The 20,663-nt window shown below is 49.1% G+C and overlaps 1 protein-coding gene across 8 annotated transcripts in view; it reads right to left on the minus strand.

Annotated features, from left to right (window-relative positions):
* DPF3 (double PHD fingers 3) overlaps nt 1-20,663 on the minus strand; it is a 304,745-nt gene that overhangs the window by 70,766 nt on the left and 213,316 nt on the right. For all 8 annotated transcript variants that reach the window (XR_009264602.1, XM_058739560.1, XM_058739557.1 and 5 more), the window contains exon 7: nt 12,426-12,563. Coding sequence is in view for 7 of the 8 variants with exons in the window: in XM_058739560.1 (XP_058595543.1) it covers nt 12,426-12,563 (138 nt within the window). In the remaining variant the exon portion in view is untranslated. The remainder of the gene's footprint in view (nt 1-12,425; nt 12,564-20,663) is intronic.

Below are 20,663 nucleotides of genomic sequence, written 5' to 3' on the forward strand. Positions count from 1 at the left end.
ATCCTGGGCTCTGGCAGCCTCTGGTCTTGCCACCTGTTATTACTTCATCTCTCAAGTGTAAAACATCCTAGCCGGTGCCACTTGGCTGTGCAGAGCGCATCTTCAGAGGACGGAGTAAAGAAAAGGGGAGAGGAAAGAGGGAGAGCGGAAAGGCAGCCCCAGGCTGGCCACACAGGACACACGGGACAGGCCGGGCCAGGGGAGGAAGGGAAGGCGAGGAGGGAGGGTGTAAGCCAACGTGCCTTCCCTTCAGAATCAGTGAGCAGGCCTCAGCTGGAGGCCACCGCCACATCCTGCTACCTTGTACCCAGCCTTTAATGAGGGCCGTGGGAGGGGCAGGGAGCGGGTGGCCGCTGGGACAGCTGCACAGAGATCTGCGCGGGCCCACACAGAGCAGAGCAAGGAGAGGGTTAAAGTAGCAAGATAAAGACTGTGGGGAAGGCTGGACCAGAGGGCAAACAGAGTCTCAAAGCCTGGATAAATGGCCTTAATTCTCATGCTCTTGCTCACCCTACTCCTTACGTGTTTACTCATATAAATTATCCCCAAGGCCTGACACCTTTTTTCACTGCTTCCCGAGAACTGATGAAAAAATAAATCCTACAGATCCAAGGAATAAAAATGTTGGGATTCCATTCAGGCCGGTTCTTCTTGGCTACAAACAGCAACTCGGGCCCCACCCCAGGGCTCCAGAAGGAAGAAGAACGATGCCTTCCTCCCTGAACGTCGAAAGGCAAGGGGCCTGGGGGAGCCTGGCAGCGAAACGGACTCCGGGGTCCACTCCCCACACGCCCGTTAGGCCACTAGAGTCCTCAACTGCAGAGAACTCGCTCTCCCTCACTTTGCCACCTCGCACCGAGGACAAAGTGAATGTACGGTAAGGATTAAGGAGACAGTGCTGCTAATGCAGAGTGATTCCAGGCACTGAGATTAGTCCGCCGGGAGAAACGAAGGCCAAGGGCTGATTCAGTGTGTCTCCACGTTTATGGACGGGCCTCAATCGCCACAGTCCATGTTGTTCAGGGCAACACGAGGAAGAATGAGCTGAAATGGCAGTGCGTGCCGCAAGAAAGCCGGAAGCGAGGCCAGTTGAACAAAGGCGCAGTAGAGGCCTCCGCCCGCGGGAAGATTTCCCGGGGCCGGGGGTTGAGTGCATGCGCTTCTAGAGGCAAGAGAATATACTAGCTGGCATCGTAAGGCCCCTTTTCGGCCTATGATTTGATGATTATGAGAGAGTGAAGGAAGGATCCGAAAAGTGAGGTGTTGCAAACCAGGGGAACTCAGCATCTCATCATGTGCTCTGCTTGTGGCCATGTCTCTCTCCCTGTTCATCGTGAGCTCCCTGAGCGGGGTCTCTAATCGCGGAATCCCCAGCACCCAGCACGGCGACTGACCCAGCACTGGCAACAAATACTTAATGAAAGGGATAGACGATCTTCACAGAGGCTTTTTGGACACAGAAAAAACTCAGGCAGAGGGGAGGCAAAGACTAGGAGTGGAGTGGATGTCAAGTGTCCCCTGAGGACCAAGTGACCATTCTAAGGCACTGCCAGTGTCAGTCCTGTTCATAACGGGGACAGAAAGAGGGAGCAGTAGAAGTAACAGGCAGGCCCATCAGAGAGTATACAGCTGTGATGGGAGAAAGCCACTGGACCCGCCCTCCCTCGGGAACCCTCTCCTTGAGGCATTTCTTGGAAAACCAGGAAGGAAGGACTTAAGAACTGCCAGACTCCGTTGGTCCCACAGCCCCTTGAACCCCATGTTTGGTCTCTCACCAGGGGCCCTGCAGCAGCTAGAGAGAAAATAGGCCATCTTACTCTGCGTTTGGATGGCTGCAGGATCTTTATCAAAGTTTTAAGTGTGGTGTCAGTCACCTCACCCTTCCTTGCGTCTACCTTCTTTTCCTCCATCTTTATGGAGTGCAAAACTCAGACCATTAGACACACACCTTGATAATATTTACCCCTAAACACTGTGCCGTAAAAACAGAAAACATGTCTGCTCACATCTATGTCTCCATCCTGACAGACGTATTTGCTTAGAGTTGCAGTTTGCCAGGAATTTGGATACCACATCACCCATTCTGGGGCCAGATGGTCACATGACCCATCAGTAATGTCCTTTGTGCTGCAGCCTCAGGCTGGCAACTTTGAGTCTGTCACTGATGCTTCGGAAAAGCGAGGAAAAGACCAAGCAAAGCTGATTACTTTTCTCGGTGCTGATTAGGGAAAGCACAAGGAGATATTTCAATTTTTCAGTGGAAGGTCATATGGGTCAGTTCATGCCCTGGCGTAGCAACTTGTTATTGCCACCAAATGAGTCAGTTGAAGGGAAAAACGTTTAATCTGGGAGTAACTATGTCAACAGGGCTCTGAATGAAGTGGTGTCCTTCCCCTCAGAGAATTGCAGGACATCTCGGTGCTTTAGAGCAGGATAAGCCTCGTCCGTTTAAGTTGTCAGGATATTATTATTGTGATATTAGAATTCAGCCAGCCCCCTTCCTCTCTTGCTCCAGCCTTGCCTCTCTCCACACCTCTTCCCCACCACCTCCAGGGGGCGCAGGTACATGTCAACCCCAGCTGCCCACAGTGGACCAGCATTTTCTAGGTTCTCGAGACTGAAACACAGTACTCAGGGAAAGGAAAAGGATGCGCCTCAAGCGTAAGACCTGAGGATTACAACCGAGTCAAGAGACTACAGAGCCAAAGAGCAGCCCAGCCCAGGGATGAGGGCCCCGATGGAGGACACACCCAGAAAGGAGGCCAGGAAGCAGGTGCTGGGAGCCACAGACATGTTTGCCATGGGTAGGCCGGAGCCTTAGGAAAAGAGTGAAAACCAAGTTTATCCCGTGGATTTAATAGTGCAACCTGGTTCCTGGCTAGTCATCTAACTGAGTGAATCGACAAGATAAAATAGACTGAACATCAGTCTCCAAAAAGTGGATTTCTCTAAGGCAGTGGTTCATCTGGGAACTTGTTAAAAATGCAAATTCTAGGCCCCTACGCCAGACCCACTGGTTCCGAAATTGTGCGGTAGGATCCAGCAGTCTCTTTTTTAAGGAACGGGTGATTCTGACGTGCTCAAGCTTGAGAACCACCGCTCTAACACCACACGTGTGTCACATACATTTTCTGTTAATACTGCACTTCATACAAATTGTCTTATTTAATCTTCACATGGCCCTAAGAGGTAGATGCATTAATGTTTCATTTTACATCGTGATACTTGGGGCACAAGGAAGCTACGTGGCCTGTCTAAGGTCATGTGTTAGTAAGTGGCCCCACTGGCTCTGTACCCGGGCAGTGCGGCTCAAGCCCGCCTGCTACTGATCTACGATGGGCTCAAAAACCATACCCCCGTGGGAAGTCACGTCAGAGCTTGGCAGGCCCAAGGCCCAGAGGTTGGCAGGCCCTGGAGGGCAAGGATTCTCAAATTTGAGTGCCGTGCAAACAAACCATTTAGGGAATCTCTGTAAAATGCAGATTAGGATTCATAGGTCTGGCTTGGAGCCTAAGATTCCATATTTCTTATCAGCTCCCCCACAGGGTAGCCTACAGTCTAGGTTTGCCTGGCACAGAGGGGTTCCCAGGGCACAGACTTTCAGTCTAAAAGTGGAAATGTCCTGGGCAAACCTGGATGAGTTGGTCACCTGAGTCCTAGCTGATGTTGAAGCTGCTGATTGCACTGTGAGAAGCAAAAATGCAGGCCCTCAAGGTGCAATCTGGATCATATTCAAGTGTGATTTAAGTTTTGAGAGTGGAATATAGCACAGTCTATTTTATACTTTAAAAAGATCACTTTGGGGCACCCGGGTGGCTCAGTTGGTTGAGCGTCCGACTTCTGCTCAGGTCATAATCTCACAGTCTGTGGGCTTGAGCCCCACGTCAGGCTCTGGGCTGAGAGCTCAGAGCCTGGAACTGCTTCAGATTCTGTGTCTCCCTCTCTCTCTGTCCCTCCCTTGGTCGCAGTCTGTCTCTCTCTCAAAAATAAACTTAAAAAAAATTTTTTTTTAAAGATCACTTTTGGGGTGCCTGAGTGGCTCAGTCAGTTAAGCGTCCAACTTCATCTCAGGTCATGATCTCATGGTTCATGGGTTTGAGCCCCGCGTCAGGCTCTAGTGCTGGCAGCTCAGAGCCCGGAATCTGCTTCCGATTCTGTCTCCCTCTCTCTCCCTGCCCCTCCCCCAACTTGCGCTCTGTCTCTCTCTCTCTCTCTCTCTCTGCCTTAAAAATAAATAAACATTAAAAAAAAAAAAAGATCACTGTGGCTACTCCATAGAGAATAGACTATAAGAGGTAAAAACAGGCTGAGAGGCCAATAAAGAAGCTGCAGTGATCCAAGAAGGAGCTGGTGGAGGCCAGGAGATGGAGAAAGGAAGACAGATGTGGAATACCTTTTGGAGGGGAGCTGATACAGTTGTGAAGGAAAACAAAGCCAAGGATGAATCATAGGATTTCTACCTTAGGCACAGCATTAGTTTTTTTAAAGAATAACGTCAGAAAGAGATAGATAGATAGATAGATAGATAGATAGATAGATAGATATAGATAGATGATAGATAGATAGGAGAGCTAGAGAAGAGCATGAGACACAAATGAGAGAAAGATGCAAGAAAATTACTGAACTAAGTGATGTATGATTTTTTTTTCTAGAGTAAGACTCATTTACGAATTAAAATCGCAAGCAGAATTTGTAATGGGGGGGGTTCCTATAACACCACAAACAGCTGAAGTTAGTGTTAAAGATTAAATGTGCCCTACTAGGGACTGAATTGTGTCTCCCCCCAAATGCATATGTTGAAACCCTAACCTCCACATGATGGTATTTGGAGGTTGGGCCTTGGGGAGGTGAATAGGTTTAGATGAGGTCATGAGGATGGTGGGATTAGCGGCCTTATAAGAAGAGATACTAGAGAGCTTGCTTCTCTCTCCTGACACGTATCAAGGAAAAGCCATGAAAGGACACAGTAAGATGTCCATCTCCAACCCAAGAGGAGAGTCCTCACCCAACACTGACGCCGCCAGCACTTTTATATTGGATTTCCAGTCTTCGAGACTATGAGAAGTAAATCCCTATTGTTGAAGCCACCTATGGTATTTCGTTTAGGCAGTCTAAGATGAGTACCCATTAATCCATCTGTTTGTTTTGAAAAGCCACTGTTGGATATGATGCACTTCACGATTGGCCTACAGGTGAAAATTGAGGGACGACGCTAGAACTGTGACAAAGATCTCATCCTTGGGATTAGGATCCGTCACTTGGGGTTCCAATGTCTTGACTTAATTGAAAGGTGTCCAACTCAAGCACACTCACATCTCAGCTTTCCATCTTGCTCACCGTGTGACCCGGGGCAAGATACTCATCCTTGCTGAGCCTCAGTTTCCTCCCGTGCAAAACGAGAGTAATAGCATGTGCCTCAAGGACTACGAACTTCACACGAGACAATGCGTGTGAAGGACCCGGCACCTGTTAGGTGTTCTGTCATTTCTTCCCCCTCTTTCTTGTCCTATGTGAAATAATTTAGCTTCTGATAAAGGAAGGGGAAAAAAACCAAAGGCCTACATCAGTAAATTTTCCCAAGAGGTGACACGTGACCGGAGAGTTCGCATTCACGCTCCAAGTCCCTGAGCACATCAGGTGGAGTCTGTGCCTTGGTGTCCTCTAGGGGACACACAGCAGCTACCTCACAGGGTTGCTGTGAGGAATGACTGAGACGAACGTTGCACGCCTAGCACGGTGTCTGATACGTTCAGGGAATGTCAGCAAGTATTATTGTCATCGTCATGACTCAGGACAGGGTACTCCTTCAACTCCTTACCTGAACGTTCTAGGTAAGTAGGCCCAAAGTGTGAGAGAAATGAAAGAGGCTCACAGAAAGGCAAGTTGGTGGGTGGAGACCCCGTCCTGGGGAAATGGGACGGCAAACACAGGGATGCTACACTTGGCCAGATTTCGTTCCACAGCTTCCTCCCACTGGGTTGCCTGCGTCCATCTTATTTCCCCAATTAAACCAGAAATTGTCCTAGGGCGAAGACAGCATGTTTTCGCTTTTTTAGAGGCCTGATTCAACGTAGCCCCACAAGTGGTCACAGGCTCAGTAAGCACTCAATAAATGCTCACGTTTAGCCTGTGCTGAAGGACTGGTGTCCTACAGCTAAGGTTTAGCAAGGGGCAGGGGGCGGGGAGGGGGCGGGCACCAGGGCCCGGCCAGGCTCTGATAGCTCCGCCAACGCCACTGAGACCCCTACAGGCAGTTAGCGTCCTGGCATCACATGGCCACAGACAGGCCCCGACTCAGATTAGCCATCTGTGGTCATGGACATGCTCTGTCGGTCCGAATGGCACCAGAGATGGGATAGGAGCATTCACAATGTGCAGGCGTATGGTGCCAAACACCCACATCATCGCACTACAGACTCACGCAACCCCATGAGGTCAGTTTGGTTATTCTCTCCATCTCACAGATGAGGCAACAAAGGAGCAAAGAAGTGTGAGGAACTGAGCCACAGTCACACACACACAAGATGGCAGAGGGGCAGGGCCATGACTCAACTCCCTAGCCTGGCCAATTCCATTTCCATTCTCCCAGACTGCAGGTCTGAAAACTGAACTCCAAGCATACCCTCAAGGCCAGAGCAACCCCTCAGGTTTCTTTTCACTTCGTAATCTACGAACTGTTCCGTCAAATAATAATTCCCCTAAAGAACACCTGTGGTTAGTTTCCAAATTTGCTCTTCAGGAAGTGAAAAGTGGCTCCCTCTTCCCGACAGAGCCCTGTTTCTGATTTTTCCTCTCTCTCCCCTGTAACAAAGGCTGAATTTCCTGCATCAAGGCTGGGTATGTGGTGGGTTGTGTGTGCTTCGTGGTTTTGCAGGCACCTTCAGAGTGATCCAAAATTCTCAAGCTTGTGTCGAAGGTAATTTTCACTCTCTCTCTTAAAGCTCTACTCGTTGCCCTCGGGCCATATGCTAGAGGACAGAAATGTCAGGAGACTAACATCTGTTAGATCTTTCCCATCAGTGTAGCAATGACATCATATGCTTCTTTTAGGTAATTTGCACATTATCAGACTAATTTTCAGATTATCTAATCAGCCGACATTACCCTTAATCAACTCAGCTCTCCTCTTCCAGTTCAGCACGGTACAACATGCCCTCCAAAGGCGCGCTAGGGTGGGGCTTTTTCTGCTCTTGACGGATACTGAAAGCCCAGCTATGTGCCAGGCACACCATCATTATGCAAAAGACTGAGACCTCCAAGGACCCAGGACAACCCAAGTTCCATTCCACGGACCTGAGAAACAGGCTTGAAATAAATTTTATAGATCCATATTTTAAAAAGCACTTTCCTCTTAGGAGCTCCAAGTATGGCATAGAGAACATTTTATACTCATTTACGCTATTAGGTAAAAGAGATGTTCCATGTGACAATTAATAATATGCCAAACAAAATTTTTTTATAAATCATTTGTCCTTGCCTTCTAGTAATTGCTACTGTGGCTCTCCTTTTCATACAGGATGACAGCTACACAGCTTGGCATAGAAGTCACGTCCAACGGTGGCTCCCACTCACTTTCCCACCGTTCTTCCAATGCCACTGTCAGAGCAGACTACTACCCCTTGTCTGAGGCATCATGCTATTTCATGCCCCCCTTCCTTTGCCTCTACCTGGGAAGCCCTCTCCCCATCCTGGGAAATTCCTCTTCATTCTTCCAGAGCTAACTTGAATGTGGCCTTCTCAGCAAAGCCTTTGCAAAGCCCCTAATGCAGTGGTTCTCAAGCTTTTGTGGGCACCAGAATGCCCTGGGGGGCTTTCCAAAACACAGATCATGAGCCCCACCCTCAGAGTCTCTATTTCAGGTCTCCTGGAGTCAAGAATCTGAATTTCCAACAAGTTCCCAGGTGATGCTGATGCCACACTGCCGTAAGGGGTAGCACCACTGCCGTAAGGGGTAGAAAGTGTACTGTGCCCTTGACCCTCTGCCCTTCACAATTCTATATGTACTCCATTACACACTCCTGCACAAGATTGTGAGCTCTCAAGGACAGGGATTAAGACAGTATTTAGCACAGCGATACTAAACCAATGAATAGATGGATAGATGGATAGATGGATAGATGGATGGATGGACAGACAGAAGAATGTGTTAGATGGAATGTAGTTATTTACAGCGTTTCCATTCGAATCCAGAGCCTCATAAATGCCCACCCCCACCCCACCTCACAGAAAAGTACCTTGAAAACATCATCTTTAGTAGATTCTCACTCTGCATAGAAGATAAAAGGAAAGTCAAGAAGAGTTTTGATATTGTGAGCATGGGTCAAAAGAGTTTTGAATTCTAATCCAGTGCTCTCTGCTACCCTGGCCCCACTGGGGCTGTTTACCCAGGTACCTTTCAGAAGTCAAAAGAGAATGCTTCTCTTTTCTTTTTTTTTTTAAGTTTATTTATTTATTTTGAGAGAAAGAGAGCATGAGTGGGGGAGGGCAGAGAGAGAAGGAGAAAGAGAATCCCAAGTGGGCTCCATGCTGTCAGCACAGAGCCCGAGACGAGGCTTGAACTCACAACTGCGAGATCATGACCTGAGCCAAAATCAAGAGTCGGACACTTAACCCACTGAGCCACCCAGACGCCCCCACAAAAGAACGCTTCTGAGTGAAACCACGTGGAATCCCAACCTGCCCAAGCACTCCCTCCTTGTACTCATATACATGTAGTCTGTGTGTGTGTGTGTACCTGTATGTACACGCACATATGTGCACACATACATACATATACACAGTGATCTCGGTTTTAGAAAGCAGACAGGGGTGATCAAAGAAATGCAAGAAGAAAGAAGAATCCAGCCTCACATGGGGAGGGGAAGGGGGGGCCGCTTAGGCGGGGAAGACCCCAACAGAAAAGTACTACGTGCCAAGGTGAATGTTGGAGCTCCAAGCATCTCAGGGCTACCTATAGTTGGGGCAGAGAGGCAAAGGCATGAAGGGAAGGGGACAAACCTAGAGAGGAGACAAGAAGTGTATACTCAGGAGAAAATGAGCGGCTAGGAGAGGAACAAAGGCGAGAGAACATCAGCTGGGTGTGGGGGGGGGGGCAGTCAATTGCTGAGCTGGCAGCACAGGGCAGCTGGGGGCTGGGGGGGTGAGGGGAGGTCAGTGCTGGCTCCAGCACTCCGCTCTGCCCTTTCAGCAGCGGCAGGCACAGGCATGAGCAATGGCTTGGCTGGAGACACAGTCAGGGGGTGCGGCAAGGGACGGCAGGTGGACCAAAGTCAAAAGGTCTCTACCGCTGCAGGTGGTACAAACGCAGATGCCCATGCCACAGAAAACTCCGGAGTCTTGTAGGGCTGTTTTCCCCCACAGGCCTGTGTGTGCTCACAAGCAGCTGGGCCACCCTGCAGTTCTGCTAAAGAGGGAAAAGTCAGCATTCCCACTTCACTGGCATCCAGAACTTTTCCTGGGGGATCTGCAGATTAGCCTCTTGGATTAAACTCTCCTGCCTCCCTCCCCCACTCCAAAAGCTTCGCCAAGGGAGGATCACAAAGCTGAGACCTCAGACGCTGTCACGTTCAATTCACCACACAGCCCCAGTGGCATTTAGGGGCAGGATGGATGGGAGCCCACCCCCACCCCCAAACAGTGGGAGCAGCTAATGACTGGGTATTAACGATGCTGGCAATTAGTGCTCACGGGAAAGTGGTTGGGGGGCTTCTCACCAGGGGAATGTGGGAGGGAACAGAGCAGACATTCGGAGCAGCAAACAGATTGGTGGCGTGCGTGGTGCAAAGAACCTGGGAAGAGCTGCTGCCTCTTAGATTTCTTCAGAGAAATTGGGGAAGAGGGAAGGGATGCCTTCTCTGGACAGTAGGGGCCTTCCCACCACACCCTCCTCCTCCTCGCTAGCAAAACTGGATTTAATCACAGAATGCTCAGAGGCATTGTGAAGAGATGTTGTTGAAAAGGTGTTTGTGAAGGCTCTGGAACCTTCCTCGTGTAAGGAGGCCCCAGATGAGCCTAGGGACAGCTACTCTTTTTTATGCAGCTTAAAATCCTTGGGTAGTCAGATGACCCTTTTTGAAGGACTCGGTTTGTCACCTGCAGGTGTCAAGGAGAAGGGTAGATGGGACTTAGAGCCAAGAGGCTCACTGACAAGCCCACAGAGAGAACACACAGCCAGATTGTGGACACATCTCCATCTAGGAGGAGGAAAGACTCAGCTTCCTGACCAAGCATGGCCATCTGGCCTCTCAGAGAGGACAGGAGGAGACAGAAGACACTGACTCACAAGAGTACACGAGGAGATCCTGGTGGACAGAGGAAACTATGGCAGTGCCCATCTTGGAAGTCAACAGCGAGCAAGTGGGGGCATCGGGGAGATGGCAGGGACGGCTAAGGAAGAGATTTCCTTGATCCACTCAGGGCCTGCAGCGTACCTGGGGGGACCACGAGGAACCTTCCTCCGCTGTTGCCATCACCATGCACACACACACAAAAGAGACACAGACGAAAGAGAAGCATTCTGAACCCTATAGCGTGAGTAAAAAACCACAACACAAGGACAAAATGGCTTGACATTTGAGAAGGGATGTCAAGAAGATAAGCCAGCGCTGGGGGGAGTGGGAAATAATACCAAGTTAACAAATACTTCAGAGAGAGCAACTGTGGCTAATAAATACTTTCCAGATAGCGACCCAAATCGAAAGAGCTCATTCTTGGCCTCCTTGCGGTAGGAGACAATAGGTACGCCTGGGCCACTTAGATCAGAGAAGGGATAAGAGGAGAGACGGGGAGACGCAAATGCCAGCTGCCCTGTGCATGTTCCTTTCTGAAAGATGAGTGTGACTGGACCAAGGGAACCTCTCCCTGGGGAGGAGAGAGCGAGAGAGCGAGAGAGAGAGAGAGAGAGAGAGAGAGAGAGCGCTAAGCATTACTCAGAAGCTGGCAAGGGGAGACGAGCAAGCTGTCAGACACTCATGCTGGGTTTTCCAGGTTCTATCCAGATGACAACAGCAGGTAAGAAAATAAAGGTCAGTCACATGCATGAAAGACTTGAATCTTGCAAATGAGTAAGAATTAAAGAAGGAGTACGGGCTGAATTGGGTCCCCCAAAATGCATCTGTTGAAGCCCTAACTCCCACCTCCTCATGCCTCAGAATAGGACTATATTCAAGGAGAGGGCCTTTAAAGAGGTGATCAAGTTAGGGTGGGCCCTAATTCAATCTGACTGGTATCCTCACAAGAAGAAATTTGGGCACACAAAGAGACAGCAGGGGTACAGGAACACAGAGGGGCCACCACATGAAGAGGGGGCGAGAGGGCAGACACTTGCAAGCCAAGGAGAGAGGCCTATGTGGGAACCAGTGCTGATGACACGTTGATCTGAGACTTGCAGCCTCCAGAAGAGCGAGAAAATTAATTTCTGTTCCTTAAGCCACCCAGTCTGTGGTATTTTGTTATGGCAGCCTGAGCAAACTAATACGGAAGGCCATGTTACATGAAGAAAGGAGGGTGAGGGTTAGGCAAAACCAACATGAATCTGAAAAAAGGTCTTGGCCAAAGTATGTTAATTATTTCAAATATTTGGTGAAGGCAGCTGATGGACATCTGTTGACTAAGCTGATTGACTAAAATGCACAGGAGTCACCCTCAGATCCTAGAGTCTGGATATTTTTAAAGGTCTCATCCCTTTAATTACATTGAATTGTTCACTTTAAGAACACCTACCACAAAATCTTGTGAACAAAATACAAAATACATGGCATGTCCACAATTATTCTTCACCTAATGATCTTAGAATGACCCATATCTTGAAGCAAGTCCTAAAGAATCCATCATGCCACACCATTTTGAGTTTTTGACAAGTGTCCCCAGATTATGCATCCTAATGGAATGCTCAAGGAAAGCATACAGACTCAAGGGTCCTATTTTTCTAAGACAGGAGAGCCCTGAACCAAAATTGTGACCCTTATAACAGCCAAGGCAATAAATCAAGACTATTCCACATCTCTTGGTGACCAAGGAGACGTTTAGAATGTCCATCTGAATTGACATACCCAAGGGCTATGCCCAAGTCAGGGTGGTATCTGTGAACGAAACTTCTGGAGCTGAGGGAAAAGAGGAATAGGTCTGGCATTTGATAATGGCCAGGTGAGGATGTTTCCCTTGTACCTTAACACTCATCTCCTTCCTCTGGGAACAGAACTGGGTGCGTCCTCCGGCCCAGCTTACTCTAAACCTGGGGCTCAGATGACCCGTGGGGTAGCTGGGGCTGGGCTAAAACAGCCAAGTCACCACAGGACTCTGAAACCAATCAGTGGGTGCCACCAAAGATACCAGAGGTGAAGAGAACACTCTACAGCCCTGCCCACCCAATTCATCACTGCCCCACCCCACTTCATCACTACCCCAACCAACAACTGGGAACTCACGTCTGTGGTTCTCATTTCTGTGGTTAGGCGGGGACCGGGTCTCCTGGTCTTGAGCCTCATCCCCCTCCTCACTGGCCAGGTGAGTGTGAGCGTAGTGGTAGCTGAGTCCTGGCCGGTTCTTGTAGCGCTTGCCACAGACTAGACAGGAAAAGAGGAGAAGAGGGAAAAGGGCAAATATTAGCAACCTCTGCAGCCATCGCCATCATTCTCCCAGGCAGTGACTCCCATCCATCTACCCCAGAGCTGGGTTTCCCTTAAAAAGCGTCTCCCACCCTCAACAACCTTAACTCCGCTGGACAAAACAAACACCACAATGAACAACATGGGCCCAGGTAAAGAAAAACCAGAAAAGTAAAGGATGGAAGTTGAACTATTTAAGAGCTCCATCATTTCCTATCTGTGAGACCCTGGTCAAGTCATTTACGCTCTCTGTGCCTCAGTTTCTTCCGAGGCAAAATGGGAATCATAACAGTACTGAACTCATAGAGTTGCCGTGATGAGTTAACCTCTATGCAGAACACTTACAACGGTGCCAGGCACATGGTAAGGGTTATGATTATTGTAACTTTGAGGTCAAAGAGCACTGGTAGTCCATCCAGTCCAACATCCCATGGCACAGATGAGGCAAGAGAGGCCCAGCAAGACTAAATGATTTGGCTGGGAACGTATAACTGGTTGTGGCAGAGCCACTAGAAACCCAGGTCTCCTGGATTCCCATGCAGTGCTCCTTCCACTACGCTGTGGCAAACTCTGTAAAGTACAAAAGCTTTATATGGATATTTTTGACGTATCGTGCAGTGATTTTGTGCCAGAAAACCACATTCCACTTCCGCCATGAAAACCACAAGGCCAGGGCATCATTGCTAGAGGTGGCATCTGAGAGCTTGTGCTCTTGAAGCCCCAGGGAGTCTCTGAGCCCCAAAATCTAGGATTGCGTCCTCGCAAGCACTACCTCTCCCATGGACAGTCTGAGACAAAGGCACCAAGCAACATAAATACGGCATCGTGGGGCCCAGAAGAAGAGAGGTGCACTTCCATTGGTTGGCTGCCCAGTACTTGAGAAGCAGAAGTCCAGCTAAATAACTTAAGAATAGACCACCGTCACTTTTAACAAAGTTGGATTTAGTGGTTCACTGTTTACAATGATACATGTGGCCAATTTGTAGTCTTTATCAAATTTAGGTAGTTCCTCTTATTCCTGTTTTAGAGCTTTATTACAGGAGAATTTGATCAGCCACCCTTTCAGCATCTACTAGTATACGACGCTCCTTCAGTTTGTTGATATGGTGAATTATGTTGATTTCCTAATGTTTCCTATTATTGAACCATTCTTGTGTTCCTAGAATGAGAGTGTATTATCTATTTGATATACCGCTGCATTCTATTTTCTAATCTTGCATTTTTGATCTATACTCAGACGAGATGAGATCTATAATTTTTGACCTATCTTCTACCGTGTTTCAATTTTATGGTTATGCTGACTTCCAAAAATGAATTGAGGTTTTTTGCTGTGTGAAATTGGACAAGATACACAATCTCTCTGTGCCTTTTTTCTTATCTGAAAATGATAATAGTACTACTTACCTTGAAGGATTATAAATAATGTATGTAAAGTATCTCACTCAGTATCCAGCACATAACAGATGCTCAATAAATGGTAGTGAGGGGCTAGGGGCTTCGGCTTGGTCTGCCACATCTTAAGTGCTCGACCCTCCTAAAAGAGGGACTTTGACCCTTAACCTCATACAATGGAATTCAGCAATTGGTTGGACTTTCTTAATAAGGTGAGAGTCTGAAATTCAAGTTGGTGACCTGTATTATATGGTGACCTAACTATAAATTCAAGTGCTACAATTGGCTAGTTACATTCTCCCTCTCCCTCCCCCTCCCCACCTCTCTGTCTCTCGTAAATATTTCAAAAAAAAAAATAAAATGGCACCACACATCTCAATTCCATTTGACACAGGCAATGGGACCTAAAGAGGCCCCGAGGCGCACTCTGGGCCTGCTTGTGGCTTTTTCTATTTAACCTTTTCAATGATCTGAGGTCAATAAACAGCAAATTATGGGGTCATCGGATAGAAATCCACTAAGTAACCAAGCACTGTTGGTGAAGAATAAATGTTTATTAAAAACAAGGACAATAGTATCAGTATTTACATGAGGAGGCCTCAGCTGACTCTGGGGACTCCTTGCTACAAATTCCACAGCATTTGTGCCATGTTGTGTCAATTATCACTGTCTTCCTTAATCACAGAATTTCAGGATCTTTTTTTTTTTTTTAACGTTAATTTATTTTTGAGAGAGAGAGACAGAGCACGAGCCCGGGAGGGACAGAGAGAAAGGGAGACACAAAACCTGAAGCAGGCTCCAGAGGCTCTGAGTTGTCAGTACAGAGCCCGACATGGGGCTCGAGCCCATATGAGATCATGACCTGAGCTGAAGTCAGACGCTTCACCGACTGAACCACTCAGGTGTCCCCAGAATTTCAGGATCTTCACAGTCATGTGGTCTCACTATAAAATTGTTTTATTCCCACTAATACTAGATGCCTGGGACAATTCCGCCGATTGGGCAATGAACTACCCATCTGAGTGGGCATTTCTTCTTTGATCTCTTGAATTATAGTTACGTCTATACCAGAGGACTTCTCTTCAGGACGGTTTCACACTAATTTCATCTTAATAGCAACAACTCCGCCTCATATGTTGCCATGCATGTATTACACCTTCAAAACATATTCGTTGAATAGCTGATGAATGAACACGGAAACACTTTGTGGGAAAGCCAGGAGATGGGGGAGGAGGGAAGCGTGTAGAATCTGACCCACCTATCCGCATTAATCTCATACTAATAGGTCTTTAAACCTATAGAACCAAACCCAAGCAAAAAGCTTCCTGTATCTCCTTTCCCAACACCATAGAGAGTAATTATTTTTAGAGCAAATCCTTTTGCTAGAAAAGAAATTCTCAAGGAGTAGTCCCCAGACCAGCACCATTAGCATCACCTGGGAAGTTGTTAGAGATGCATATTCTTGGGCTCCACCCCAGACCTACTGAATCAGAAACTCTGGGGGTGCAGCCAGAAATCTCTGCTTCAACAAGCGCTCCGGGTGATTCTGGTACACTCTGTAGTCTAAGAACCACTCTGCTAGAAGATTGACTATATTTTTAGGCTTGACTCTGCCCACCCTGGTGCACCTGCCCTTTGGAATGGATAGAAGTGGCAGGCGGGGACAGTGAGACTTGCGCTTGGTCATTAGAAGAAACAGAACCAGACAGTACGTGGAGATCATGGAAACCTGGCCTCCTAACCCTCGTCCCTATACACAGGGCTCTCCTGATGGAGTGTCATTTTTCACCACCTGCTTATACCATGTTATTCCTCCATCACCAGGTCTTCAAGACAACGTGTATTTAGCATCCAATATGTGTCCAGCCCTGTGGCATGAGAAGGACAAAGATAAAGGAGCCACAGTCCCCACCCTCCAGGAGTTCAAAGTCTGGCAGAGAAGAGGTACACATCCACATGCAAAGAGGGAGGTGGAACAAATGTAGTGTGCGCATGCGCGCGGGCAGGAGGCGGGGCCAGCATAGCGGCCTCGGAGTGGAGGGTTGGCTTCCTGGAGGTGGTGGGTGAGCTGTGGCCTGCAGGGTAGCAGAGTATCACCATACAGACAAAGGAGGCAAGGGCACTCAGGCACCAAAGCACAGGCTGCCTAACTTTGGGAAGAGCCCGCAGGAAGGTGGGGGGAGGGGTGGCGTGAGGGAGCTAACAAGCCAGAAAGCTGGGCAGGACTTGGTCCTGAAAATAGGGAGCCAGGGGAGGATTGTAGCCTGAGGACCGACTTACTCAGATTTACATTTTGGAAATCCCACTTAAGACTACAGTACAGAAGATGGATTTGAAGGTGGCAAGAGGCTATTTTAATTTTCTATGTGTGAACAATGAGGATTTCAGGATGGGAGAGGGGTTAAAGAGAAGGAATCTGGTGAAAAGGGGTGGGTATAAGCTGCAAGGAGGAGCCTAGAAAGACTGATAGTAACCCCCCACCTTCCTGGCCATGCACCATCCAGCCCCCGTCTGGCTCCCCAGCCTCACCCGACACAACGTTCCACCACCTTCTCTGCCCTTCTGCCCATTGCCTTTCCACTCCTTAAACGTTTTTCTTTTCACCAGAAAGCCCTTGGACAAGCTCTTCACTTTGCCTACAATGCTCCCCAGCCCCGATCTGCCTAATGATGCTTCATCATTCTTCAGATCTCGGCTGAAATGTCCCTCCCCAGGGAAGTCTTTCCAATCAAAATTAGGATCCCAGTTTGTTACCTTCCTAGGACGAATCATGGATCAATATGTGTGTCTCCCACCCACAGCAAGCATAGCGGGCCCTCCCGTGTTTGCACACTGCTGCATCCCCAATGACCAGCACGGGGCAACTCACGGCTGGCACTTGGTGCCAGTTAGGGAAGCAACAAAAACACCCAGGTTTCTACTGGGCAACTGGATGGAAGGATGAGGAGGAAAACGAGATTTAAAGAAGGAAGAGGATGAGTTCAGTCTGGGGTTACCCTGAACACCCTGAACTGGGGAAAGAGGTGTAGATGGGGGAGGTGTCAGGGTGGAAGTGAGGGATATGGAGAGGAGGAGAGATCGTGCAGAGAGAGAAGAAAGGTGTGGACAGAGGAAAGAACTCAGAAAACACCAGCATCTTAAGAATCCAGTGGAGAAGGAGAAACTTTTTTTTTTTAAGAAAGATTCAGCCCTGAAGGAGCAACACAAGCCAAAGAGGTAGGGTTTCCGAGTATCCATCAATAGATAACTGGATAAGGAAGATGTGGCATATATAGATACAATGGAATATTACTCAGCCATAAAAAAGAATGGAATCTTGTCATTTACAGCAACATGGATTAGAGGGTACAATAAATGAAATGTCAGTCGGAGAAAGACAACTACCATATGATTTCACTCAAGTGTGGAATTTAAGAAACAAAACAGAAGGAACAAATTAAAAAATAGACTCAACTATAGAGAACAAAGTGATGGTTATCAGAGGGCAGGTGGGTGGGGGGACGGGTGAAATAGATGACGGGCATCAAGACTTCACTTATCAGGATGAGCACTGGGTAATATACAGAATTGTTGAATCACTATATTGTACACCTGAAACTAATTATAATGCCGTATGTAAATTATGCCAGAATTTTTTTTAAAGAGGTAGGCTTTCCAGATGACAGGACCACTGATACCACCGGTCACAGCCACTGCTCACAGCCACTGTGACTGTGTGCCATGGGCCAGGCTTGCTCCCGTGCTTCAGGTAAATTTGCTCACGGCAACCCAAGTCCCCATTTTACAGAAGAGTAGCCTTGGGCACAGAGGCAGAGCCAGGATAAAGTCAAGCGCCTAAGAAGGGTCAAGAAAGATGGGGACTGAAAAGAGACCACTGGATTTGAGAGCCAGGAGGCCACCTCAGCCTCCTGAGAAGGGAATCCTCAGCCTCATGGAGGACAAGACAAGACTGCAGAGGCCTAGGATGCTCCTGAGGAATGGGGTGGGGTGACAGGGCTGACAGACCATTCCTTCCGGCGTGGCTCCACCAGTGAGGCTGGGGGGCGGATGGGACTGTGGGTCAGGGAGGCTGACTGGGGCTTGTTCTCTACCAGGGCAGATCCCAGAACAGCCTCACAGGCCAACGGGAAGGGGGCAGGAGTGAGGGGGAGTTTGAAAGGCAGGGTTAGGAGGGATTGGAGATAATACAGCAAGATGCCTGACCCCAAAACGAAGCTTCTAACCCAAGTGCCAGGCCACTGAATGACTTCATCCTAGGGACAAAAGAGTTCTGAGATTTATTTTGGTGGAATTGTATCTGGATCAAACTGCTACGTTTGGATGGAAAGAAATGCCTTGGAAATCCTACTTTGACTGGATTAGAAGAAAAGGAAAACCCAGCCCTATTCTATTCTATGTCCCTGCTGCTCCAAACACTGATGGACCGGCTTCGTGGGCGTGTGACCTGTGCGTTCAGACAGGGTCCGTGCTCAGAAGGGCCCCACACTTGGGCTAATCCTTTGCTGTCACCATCTTGAAATTGTAAATAGGCGTGGAACAAAGGGCCCCTCCTTTTCATCTTGCACTGGGCCCCATAAGTTGCATACCTGGTCCTGGAAACCTAGGGCTGGCGTCCAGAGATCAGGGACTAAGTTGCTCCAAACAACCAACCCAACAGCCCTGATAGGACAGGAGCTGTGGCGTGGAACACAGGACCCTAGCAGCCCTGCAGTGGCAGTAAAAGGCCCCTCTGGGGTAACACAGGAAGTCTGGCCAGAGAAGTTAACCACGCAGCCATGGTCATTTCTGTGCCACCCACTCCTCTGGCCCTACTTCTGGGCTGGGCCTGCCTTCAGAGAGACGGTTTCTCTGTGGTGGATGAGAGGACACCCTGGATCTGAATTGCCTGGATTCAAATCCCTGCCTCGTCTGCTACCAACCGCCCGTGTGATCTGGGGTGAGGTGCCAAACCTCTCTGCCTCAGCACCCTCTGTGGAAAACGGGGATGATCGCAACAGCACATCTGCTTCACATTGTGAGGTTTCATGAAAGAATACATTTAAAATCGTGCCTGGCTCCTAGCAAGTGTCAGCCATTGTCGGCTGTTATCACTACTGCCATCAAAGCGGATCGGCAGAGGGAAGAAACCCAAAAGGGGAGGGGGGGGGAGTATCTAGTCATTCCTCCTCTGAAGTCAGGGGTGATGGAGTTGCAAGAAAAAGAGGGTGGGGAAAATAGCCTCTGAAAATAAAGTCTTAGAACCATCTGCTCTCCTTTTACCTCCTTGGCAATCTCACTCTAGAATTCTCTGCCGTGCGGAATCAGACCGAGCCCTAAGACTGCTGAAGCATTCAGGGAGGGCTGTGCCCCCATCCCCCCCCCCCCAACACCCGCCCCAGTCTCCTTCCCCAGGGCCCTCTCCTTTGCGTCACGCGCCTCTGAATCCCTGGCCCCAGGGACCAGTCAACCCTGCATGGGCACAACCTGAGGCCCTTCTTTTCACCTTGGCAAGCATGCACCTGGATTTGTGTTCCTGGCACGGCGCTCGTGGAGAGGACCGGCTGTGACAATAAGGAAGGTCCAGCTTGCCTTCCTCCCTCTCCTTCCCCTGGGGCGGATCCATCTGTCAAGCTGCAGAAATAGTGTGTGCCCACTTCCCAATCCAGAGCTGGAGTCTCCAGGTAGGACCTCCTGTCTGGAGTTACGAATACCTTCAGTGTTGCCCCGGAATATTTGCAGCACACCCACCCCCCAATCCTACCCCACTCACTCCTTATCTGGGGGAGTAGAGTGGGGCAAGGAGGCAGAGGAGGAGGCGGGGGGTCGGGGGGGAGAATCAGGGGCAGTTTGTGTGAACAAAGCCGGCTGCAGCAGACAGCAGAAGCCTTCCTGCAGGGGAGAAGCAGCCGCCTTCCCCACTGATAACTTAATGACTCTGGCACATTTTCATCAGCCCAACTTGGAGCACGCAGTGGGTATCTGAGCCAGTGGTTTCCGAGAGACTGAAAGCAGCGACTGAAAGCAATTACGGGATGAGCGTCCAAGAGACAAAGCCTGGGCCTTGGGAGTCACCGGGCCGCATCTCATTCCCAGTTCTGCCCAGTGGCACTTTCATACAACGCGAGCATGCTACTTCCCTCTCGCTGCAGCCCGACTCCCTCATCTGTAAAATCGACCCAGCGGTGCCCGTCTTCTGCCCATGCCTCCAAAGCATCACACTTCCAGACCACGAGGTAGGCACACAGTCCTACATTGAATCTCATAGCAGCTCACAGGATAAGGACTGTCATCCCCACTTTACAGATGAGGAAACGGAGTCTTAGGGCATCGAAGCAACTCCCTAAATGGCAGAGCCAGGATTTGAACTCAGGTCTGCCTGACTTTGAAGCACATGACTGAAAGGTGCACTAGTGATTCTCCATTCGACGCCCCTCCCAGTGCCTGGGGCTGACTTCTGTGGCCTCTCGCCCTCTGCTTCTCGTGGCATTTGGCCAGCGGGAGGCACTGGCAAGAGGACAGAGGGTGAGAAGAAGGAAGATGGGGGTTTGTGCCCTGCCGTCCCTGCCTGGGCAGCGTGCTGGCACAGGTACTCCCCCCTCTCTTGGGCACTGCGTGTCCTCCCCCTGCTCCTTGGCACCCCAGATAGAAGGGCTCCGCCTCTCCTTTGTCAGCACTTCTATCCTGCCC

The sequence above is a fragment of the Neofelis nebulosa genome, chromosome 7 (assembly GCF_028018385.1).
Source record: "Neofelis nebulosa isolate mNeoNeb1 chromosome 7, mNeoNeb1.pri, whole genome shotgun sequence".
Taxonomy (NCBI): Eukaryota; Metazoa; Chordata; class Mammalia; order Carnivora; family Felidae; genus Neofelis; species Neofelis nebulosa.